The 10,020-nt window shown below is 45.6% G+C and overlaps 1 protein-coding gene across 1 annotated transcript in view; it reads left to right on the top strand.

Annotated features, from left to right (window-relative positions):
- The window catches only part of PSD3 (pleckstrin and Sec7 domain containing 3), a 71,893-nt gene that overhangs the window by 56,255 nt on the left and 5,618 nt on the right, over nucleotides 1-10,020 (top strand). Inside the window, exons 10-12 of the mRNA XM_035891199.1 lie at nucleotides 3,568-3,725; nucleotides 4,598-4,742; nucleotides 7,994-8,137. Of these exons, the coding sequence (XP_035747092.1) occupies nucleotides 3,568-3,725; nucleotides 4,598-4,742; nucleotides 7,994-8,137 (447 nt within the window). The remainder of the gene's footprint in view (nucleotides 1-3,567; nucleotides 3,726-4,597; nucleotides 4,743-7,993; nucleotides 8,138-10,020) is intronic.

Genomic DNA, 10,020 nt, shown 5'->3' with positions numbered 1-10,020 from the left:
GCTGTATACACACAAACATATGCACAGACCTCTGCACTATTGCTTTCTGTGTTTATCTGTAACTCAGCTGTTCCCTCAAGACACTACTGTAATATAAATATTAATTGTTTGTAGCAGCTGTGATTCCCCCCATGGGCAGTGTGATCCCAATTGTGCTGTCATTCTGTTTGCTTACCAGTCCAGTTCTCTTTGTTTTGATGTCAAAGTCCATGCATGAGAGTTGTTTGTAAATGGTGGTCACTTGAGATTTACTGGGGAGTTTATCTGGGCGGTCTTGTCTCTGTGCCCACATTTTTTTCTTTCCACTGGAACTGTTCCAGTGCTAATTCCTGTGCTGCATATTATTATATTTTTAATAAGTGATTTGAGAGATGGTTTCTGAATTAGCGAACACAGAGGCCACTGGAGGGGCTCAGTGGAAGCATTCACAATTACCCAACTAAACATGCCCGCACAGTATTAAATAAAATGAGAGGTTTGACAGTTTTGGGGTATTGGCCCTGTCTCTGGGCATCCTCAGGCCAAGGTTAATTTCCTGCCCTCCGTTTGTAGCAAGAGGAAATTGCAAAGTAGGAGCTTGACAGAATGTCTGTTCACTAGACTGACAGGAGATGTGATGTGCGTACAGAAGAGAGGTTTATAAGGAGAGGACGTAAGGCTGAGCTCGCTTCCTTGCTAGAAATTGCTTCTGGGCAAGCAGCACAGGACATGGACCTTCGTGTTTTGTTCCGACTCTTCTGTGAGGTTTGCCACATCTTTGATGTGGCACTTCATAATCTTGCGGGCTTTCAGGTGTTTTTATATAACTTTTCTCAAACACATTTCCTCTATTAAAATACAAAAAAAAAAAGAGAGAAAGGCCAGAATGATGTAAAGCGTTCGGTGATGAGGCTTTCTGAAAGAGAATTTTGCAGCCATTACGTGCAACTGAGCGGAGATACCCACCCACGGTACATTGACTGATAAAAAGCCAAATGCCATTTTCTGGTCTATCAAGAATGGATTTAGAAACATGCTGACTCTGGGTCAGCAGGATGTGGGAAAGTCATTCTCCAGGAGTCTGAAAAAGATGAATTCAGCATGTTGTTGCATTGTGTGCAGCACTCACATCAGCCTTCTGTTGATAGAGAGGTCACAGTTCCTTTCTGGCTCCTCATATATTTCTTGCCACTGTCTCGGTCTAACTTTAGTGAACCACCTTCCATTTCACCTCAACCTTCACACAGACATTAGCACATCAGAGCATGTGCTGTCCTTGATGACAGAGGTTAGGCGGATGTTCCTGCTTCCCTAGCATTCCCTGCCAGTTGAAAAGAGTTGAAGGCCTTAGAGGAGGAATTTTGACAGCACATTCGTGTCCTTCCAGCCTTCTCTGAGGCTGGCCAACGATGTGGAGACATTTCCGGTATGCTGATCAGTGCCTTTGGAGAGGCTGGCATAGCCCCAGCTGTCAAGGTAGATTGCAGCCAGTTGATCCGGTGGGATTAATGAGGATTATCATGAATGCTCACTGTTGGTAAGGAGGGGTTCTCAGCCAGGACTGCTGCTGGGACTGCCCAAATGTGGAGTTCTTCTGGAACAGGTTTAGACACTGGAGCGGGTTGTGGACGTTGGTTGTATCTCACAGAGGAAGCTGGGAGGCAACCGGGAAGGCAGTAGCTGACACTGTATCTAGGCAGTAACTTGACGAAAGCCAGAATATCATGTTTCTGAGGCCTAAGTTCATTTCCTGGCCCTGAAGTTTTCCCAGTCTCTCTGGACAGTGCAGCCAGTTATTTCCCACAAACCTACCACCAATTAAATCAGCTTTTGATCTCATGAAGGAAGGAGTTTGACCTGGGGGCTTGCTTCCTCCATCTTCAAGATAGGACTGGGCTGGATATTGGACAGCCACCGCCAGTTCTTGTCCTTCGGCTAGGGGCTTTCCTAAATCTTCCTTGAAGAAGGTTTGGAGACTGCCCTAAGCAGGAGTAGGCAAAGTCCGTCATGGAGATCCCTCCAAAGTCCGTCATGGAGATCCCTCCAAAGCTTGCTGGGACTCAAGCTCCGAGAGAGGAAGGGCATCTGGCTTTGCTCACTACCAGACCTTGAAAATCCCTTATGTCACAGATTTTAGGTTGAAGGTAACCCTGTGGTGATCTGTGCAGCAATACTCTGCCTTTCTGCTAGGTCTGACAGATCTGTGGTGGGTTGTGCCCTTGTCTGGTCCCGCATGGAGGTGGTGCTGTGACAGTATTGTTCATTAGCTGCACCTCCTATGGTGAAGCGTCTCAGCAGCAGCAAGTTCTGGGCCTGCACTAGCTGGACCTCTGTGAGGAAGGATGTGATGTGGCAGTGGAGAGGGATGCTGTGTCCTCCCTTCTGGGAGGTGTTCACCACAGCTGGTCACTCCCCATCCATTGAAACTCAACCTAGAGAGCCCCAAACAAACCCAGCCTGGCCAAGAGCACAGACGCCTTCCACAGCGGTGTAGTTGCCTCTGGCTGCAACTCTGGTCTGTGTGCTGTCAGAGAAGCCCTGTAAACCAATTCATGCATGTTAACCAGCTCTTCTCCAGGGTGGGTGCCTCTCGGGACGTTTAAGCTAGTGCTCTGTGTCCTGCACACTGTTGCCCACTAAATGCCATCTCACAACTCTCATGTTCAAGTGGAGGGATGCCCACAGGGAATTATTCCTCTCTCTTGCAGCCCTCACACCCCCTCCCCTGGTGGGTGTTTCAGATGAGACTGATTTCCGTGATGTACTAAAGGGGAGAAACTGAGTCAGTTGCAGACTGCTTTGGCCTCTCCTTCAGAAACTTTGCCTATGCAGCGTAGCTGGCAAGTGACTTTTCCTTGAAAAAGCTCTTGGCTTTCCCAAGCCATTTATAGTTGGATGAGCTTTAAACTGAACTTGTGGCTACACCATGATTTTGCCCTCATCCAGCTTCTGTCACTGAGGAGATCAAAGACTGCTCCCAGGCTGACGCTTGCAACACAGAGGAGTTTGGCTCCCTCCTTTTGTCATTTGGTGTTAGGAGCGGTACTGTTGTGTCAAAAGCCTGGACAGTGCTGTGCTTGCCATTTGCAGACCCCGAGCAAAGAGATTTAAAGGAGGCTGCTATTATTTGCTTTGTGGAGACCGATAAGGAGGCTTCTCTACTGTGTGAGGGCCTGCCTAGGAGGACATACAAAGGTAGTAGTTTGAGAAAAATAAAAATCAAGCATTGGAGACTGAGAACCGAAGCAGGAATCAGCAGCTGAGCAGTGGAGGTGGGGAGCTGGCCACGAAGGATTCCTGAAATGAAGACAAATAATCCACAGCTGTTGTGATAGTAAAATACTTTCTGTTTACCCCTCTTCCTGTCAAGTGGAACTACTGTCCCTTGTGAGGAGATCAAAAAAGAGAAAGAAAGAAAGAAAGGAAAAGAAGCTAAAGGTAGTGGAAGCCGCGAGTGCTCAAGTCAGGTTGCATTCAGTTCATATACTTTAATACCATTCATGACTGTGGAACGAGTCTTTTCCCTAGGTTAAGGAAAAAGGAGCAGCACATGGAGTAATGCCATTTTTCCCCTGTTAACTCCTGCAGGATGAATATAAGCCAGAAAAGGCTTTGTCGGAGGAAGATCTGAAGAATGCAGTTAGTGTGCATCATGCACTGGCATCCAAGGCAACAGACTATGAGAAGAAACCCAATGTCCTCAAGCTTAAAACAGCAGATTGGAGGGTCCTGCTTTTCCAAGCCCAGTAAGTGCTTTCTGATTTGTGCCAATCTCTGAGGAGAGAAAGCAGTGCTGAAGGATGGGTAAATTCATGCCTGGACAGGTTAAAGCAGAGGCTTAAGAGGTTCAATCTGTTTATTTGATCAGAAATAAGATTAAGTAGTGATTTGATTAGAGTGCACAAGTAGTTCATGAGAAAGAAACATCAGATTTTAAGAGGCTTTTTAATCTAGCTGAGAAAGGCATAATAAGATGCAGCAGCTGGAAGCTGAAGCTGCAGGAAATTCAATTTGGAAACAAGGGACAAACTTTTAACAGTCAGGGTGATTAATCTTTGAAACAAATGACCAAAGGCAGACTTGGGTTGTCTGTCTCCTGATGTCATCAGGTCCTAGCCGGATGTCTTTCTCGAAGATACCCTTTGGTCAGAGGCAAAGTTACTATTTAATACAAGAATTATTTGATTAAGTTCTTCAGGCTGTGATATCCAGACAAAACAGATGACCTGCCTTTTGCTTCTGACATTAAAAAACTGTGCATCAGTCTTGTGCATCAGCTCTTTTCTATCGAGATCCATGTGAAATCTCCTAGGGATCTGTGGTGTCCAGCACAGCTGATACCTTAGGACATATGTCTGAAATCAGGGCATTGGTTGCCTCTGTTGCCTGTGTCATTTGGATTGGACTTGGAAGATGCATGCTAGGGTGAGTTATGGACCTAACCACGAGCCAGCCTGTGACTGAGATACCCAACACTAACCTCTTGCAAAGATAGACTGAGCAGACTCTAAGACTCGTCCAGTTCTGGTTATTCTCACTTTTAAAATGCCATTGAAGGGGTAGGAAGGAGATAGAGGAGGCTGAGTCAACAGGTGCTTACTATGTGTCTCTTCCCCAGGAGCCAAGAAGAAATGCAGACCTGGATCAACAAGATTAACTGTGTGGCTGCCGTCTTCTCTGCACCACCGTTTCCAGCAGCAATTGGCTCTCAGAAGAAGTTCAGTCGCCCGCTCCTGCCAGCCACCACAACGAAGCTATCTCAGGTGAGCTCTTTTTATATAGAGGGTAGGTGATGGCAATTTCTCTGGCTGGCTGGAGACTGGACAGTGGTCCTTGGTGCTGTTTTATGGCTGTCGCCACTAGCATTCCTAGGAGGAGGAGGCTTGCACAGTAAATGTCTGCTTGTTTCCTGATGAAAGATTTGAAGTGGGAGGAGAGAAGGAGTAGACCAGAATATAAATTTTTTTATATTTTTGAAGAAAAGAAACAATCACCAGTGTTCCTAGTCCCAGATATAGAATGTTCATCCTGCGGTTATAGCTCTGCAGAGGACATTTCAAATACTGTCTGAGACTAGTTTGTCTTTTTTCTTTTAATTTGAGTGTTTACTGCCACTGATTTCAGAAGAAATGGGCATACTCCTGGTCTTTGGCTTCTGGGGGTGATAAAAGGTGAAAACTGATGTATTAAGCAAGCATCAATTATATTTTTCCCGCAGTACTTCTCCAGACTCCAACCCTTACCCGCTCAGGGATTTCCTGTTTAATGTATATTTATAAACCATTTCTTACATGAATGTCTTTGCTCTCCCCTTGTGATCACATAAGCTTTTAGCTTCCGCAACATCCTGTGGCAGGGAGTTTCACAGCTCTTACTACTTCTTGCACGAAAAAACACCTACTTCCGCTTGTTTCAGACTGTCTTTGTCTGATGCTTTGCGCCTATAGCTCTGTGTACTTTGGGAGCTGTAATGCATGCCTGTAATTCCTCCTGCACTGGCAGGAACATGATACTGATTGCGTTGATCAGGTTGGTGTAGTGGCAGAGGTGATAGATCCGAATCCTAGGTGTACACTTTACAAGTCAGCTCCTGTAGCTTTTAAAGTCTGCCCATGCTGGATTGCTTCTTAAATGCCTTTTTTTTGCCATCTTCATAGCTTAGCAACACTCCTTAGAAACCACTATCTCATAATCTGCATTTCTCTAAGGGGGTGGTTTTTTTATGTCGCCCCTGCTTTTTCCTTCTCTGTGGCAGTAGCCTTTCTTCTTACAATGTGGTGACCGACTTTCTGTCTTCTATTCTGGGTTAAAGTTTAAAACATGTCTCATACAGAATAATACTAACTTGTCTAACCCTTGTGATTTTGTCTTTTGCTCTTGCATACCTTTTTTTGAAATACTGTATGGGGCTTCAATCATTTACCCCCCAGTCACCAAAAAAAGCTTTTTTTAACTCCTCGTTGTTCCGTGTGATTGTTCCATTTAGCACGTTGTTTCCTAGTCTCATTGTTTCCGTTTAATCTGGAAAGGAAAAAAATAGAACACAGCCCTGTGGTTTGTGTCTCGAAGAAGGGGAGACACAAAAAGTGGAATAAGATAAGCTGTTTTAGCTAAAGGCAGAAGAATGTTAAGTGTTCAAAGCAGATAAATTCAAAGGCAAGCAGAAACATGTCTGCTTTTATCTGTCAGTGTGGAAAAGCTGCCAGCAGGCTGCTTCTCATTTGGCAGACAAAAAAAATATGAATTGTCAAATCCCTGTGGTTGCTGTTTAGGATTTTGTGGGCTGAATCATGATGGACAGTACTTCTTCAAAGGGCCTGTTCCTGGTCTGGCAGATGTTGGGATGCAGTGAGAACCTAACATGGGCGAGGGAGAGAGGTTGGCCGTGACAGGTTGTGCAAGGTCATGGTACCAGGTTTGCTTTCAAAAGCAGATCAGTGTCTGATCTTGGTTAGTCCAACCAAAGAGGGATGTGGCAAAGCTATATGCAAAGGAACAGCCAGTCTAGAAAAGATCTACTAGGGGCTTCGGTGGTTTGGGTTTTTTCCGCTTTTTTTCTGAGAATATGCGTGCACTCACAAAAGCTCCAAAGGGCTGCTGCCCTGGAAATTACAAGTGCCAAACTGGTAGCTGCTTAAAGACCTCCTGTCATCAGGCTGTAGAACTCACTGCAACAGGATGTCACCCGGACCAGGGATTCAGCACAACCTAAAGAGTGATTCGGCACTAACAGAGAGAGCAAGCAGATCCAGGGTAGTTAGTTACTAACAGCAGCAAGAATTTTTGGCAACCAATAGTGAGTGGTTTCAGCCCTACCGCATATAGGCAGAGGCAAATTATCCCACGTTTCTTTCTTCAGTTCTCTTGTGAAACAGTTGACACATGAGATGAGCTGGGGCTCAGCTATCATCCTCTGTAGAAGTTTTCCCCCTTTCTTCTCTTTTCCGCAGCTCCAGCTCAGTGAGGCGGGAGAGGCTCGGCCCCTGGCGTGACTCTCAGTGCAGTGCAGGCACGTCCGAGCTAGGCTCCAAGCTTCGAGCTGTGCAGCCACACCACTGGGGAGCGACAACTGCAGGCAGCTGTCCCCTCCTCTGAGGCTAGGTGCCTACGCGGGAGCTGAGCCGGGTGCTGCCTGCTGTTACGACTCTGGCTAAATTCACCGAGATCTGCACGATCATGCTTATATTTTGGATGTACCTAATTCAAATGTAATTTCAGATCCAAGCCTAGAAATGGCCAGAAGGCCATGCTGCAGGAGCTGGAAACCTTCTGAGCTGAGGGAAGGTTAGCTGACAGATGGACTGGAGGAAGTGAGTGGGCCTGGGATTATGATAAAGGAAATTGCCTAGAAAGGGGGAGTAGCAGCTCCTCACTTTCTCCAACTGCACAGTGGGATAAAAGGTGGTAGCAGCTTAGCAAAAAGAGATACCTTTTGGGGATTGGACTGCCCTTATTCTTCTGTATGCATTATATTGTTCTGAACAAACGGAAACCACAGACTAGAGAGTGTTTGGTAGTGCAGAAATAGAAAGAAGGGCCCTGACTCCCTGTCCTTTCTGTCCTGGAAGGAACTACTTTTGCATTGCAAAGACCTGAGGCAGGGTCTTCGCCTGCCTCATTCTGGCCTTGGTCTGACTGCACACACAACAGCCTTAATTAATTTGCCAAAAAATGTATTAGAGCAGAAGTGTCATGTTGTCAGTAATGCTCTGCAGCAAGCTGCTTCCGTTGCTCTCAGCAAGGCGAGGGATGACAGGTTTGCTATCCTTCCCGATGGCATCTGCTAGCTGCTGGGTTTTTCTGCAAACTTGGCCACTTTGCTTGGGTGCCTTTGAGAGAGCTGCTGGGGACAGAGCTCTGGGATAACAGACCTTATCAATCTAACTAAAATTAATTAAAGAAGGAGAGAAAGAAAGAGAAGAACCTACTTGGTATTGTACAGCGATCTCTCTATCTCCCTTGCTTATCGAGTATTTTAGATTCTGTCACTTAAGTGCATAATGTGTTTCTGAAGGATGAACAGCTGAAGTCTCATGAAGCGAAGCTGAAGCAGATCTCCACTGAGCTTGCCGAACATCGCTCCTATCCTCCTGACAAGAAGCTCAAAGGCAAGGAAGTAGATGATTACAAACTGAAGGACCACTATCTGGAGTTTGAGGTATGTATGGGAAACATTATTACTTTTACTTTTTGGGTGTGGATGGGGCAGCTGGTCTTACTGTCCTAAGGTTCTGCATTTTTTGCCTTACTTCACGAAGGAGTATGTTCTTGTTAGACAGATATGTCACATCAATCCCAGAAACTGGGATGTGGCTCCTCTTTCTGATAAGGACTTCCTGTGACCTTAGCCATGAGTTTAGCTCCTCATCTGTAAAATGGAGGATAAAAATATGATGCTCTGTCCTTGCCTGATGTATCTATTTGAAGAGATGATAAAGTCTTCAGGCAGAAACTGTCCCATATTGAAGGACTATGTGTTGCCTGGTGTGTTGGTACCTCAGTCTTTACAGAATAACTGCATTCTGCAGTAATGCAGATCGTGATAATTGTCTTCCATTGGTATGTTCTGAAGGAACTGCTCTTCTAAAATTATTGTCATAGGCATGCCTCATCAGAGCCATTTGTAGTGTGTACCAGTGAGCTGGATGTCAGGACAAGCAGGAAAAGGATAGAATTAAAGATGACAGGATTGAGTGAAGCAACTTAGCTGCATTAGGAGACTGTTCTGAGTGTCTGACAGCAGCTTTTATCCGTCATGGCGTCTTGCCACATTGTAGGGCTATGCTGGGGGGGGGGGGGGGGAGGCAACCCAGCAGGTGGCAGCTGACACAGGAGGAATAGAGTTACTGTTCAAGCGCTTAGGGTTGCATTTAGGAAAGCCAAAGCCCACATGCAGTTGAATCTGGGAAAAGATGTGAAGGGCAAGAAGAGAGGTTTCTAAAGGTGTATTAACAGCAGAACAGCTAGGGAAAACATGGGCCCTAGTTGGGGCTCATAATGGGGCAGGGGACCTGGTCACAAAGAGCAGGGAAAGGTCAGGCTACTCGGTGTTGTCTTTATCTGGGTCTCTATGGGTAAGAGCAGCCTTCAGCAGTCACAAATACATGATCCCAGTGGTAAAACCTGGAGCAAGGAAGACTTGCGCTTCGTTAAGGATGATAAAGTCAGGGAATATTTAAACTGGACATAAGCAAGTCCATGGGATCCGATGGGATGCACCCACGAGTGCTGCAGGAGCTGGATGATGTCATTGCAAGGCCACTCTCAGTTACCTTTGAAAGGTCATGGTATTCAGGGGAGGTTCCTGAGGACTGGAGGAAAGCAAATGTCGTTCCTGTCTTCAAGAAGGGCAAGGAGGAAGGTCTAGGGAACTACAGGCTGGTGTGGGAAGGGGGTGGAACAAATTCTTCTGGAAATCACTTCCAAACACATTAAAGACAAGAAGGTGATTGTGAGTAATCATCATGGCTTTATGAAGAGGAAATCATGCCTGACCAACATGATAGCCTTTTGCAATGAGATGTCTGGTGGATGTTGTTTGTTCTTGACTTTAACAAGGATTTTGACATTGTCTCCTCTAACATCCTCATAGACAAGTTGATAAAGTGTGGACTAGGAAATTGACAGTAAGGTGGTTTGCAAACTGGCTGAACCATCGAGATCAATGGCACAATGTCAGTTTTGAACGCAGCACTTGGATGTACAGAGCAAGCCACATACTTTCACTCTATAGAGTTTCTTGGCTTTGGGTCCTTGATGAAGTTTATTTTCTGTCACTTCTAGAAGCATGATGAGTTAGGATGAAATGTAGGCTGGAGTGTTAGCTGATTTTAGAAAGATTGATGGAGAAGGAGATTGTTGTGGGGTTTTTTTTGTGTTTTCTGTCAATTTTATCATGGCGATCTTCAGAGAAATATTCCTCAGGTACCTCAGTACAAAGCAGAAACTGCTACAGCCCAGGAAACAAAAGAGGCCACCTTCCCTAGCAAGAGCTCTGAACAGCAATTGAATCGTGCAGTTCAGATATGTGACCAGCACTGC

The sequence above is a fragment of the Egretta garzetta genome, unplaced genomic scaffold (assembly GCF_000687185.1).
Source record: "Egretta garzetta isolate BGI_Z169 unplaced genomic scaffold, ASM68718v1 scaffold693, whole genome shotgun sequence".
In the NCBI taxonomy this organism is placed as follows: Eukaryota; Metazoa; Chordata; class Aves; order Pelecaniformes; family Ardeidae; genus Egretta; species Egretta garzetta.
This window is presented reverse-complemented; position numbering and strand designations above follow the sequence as displayed.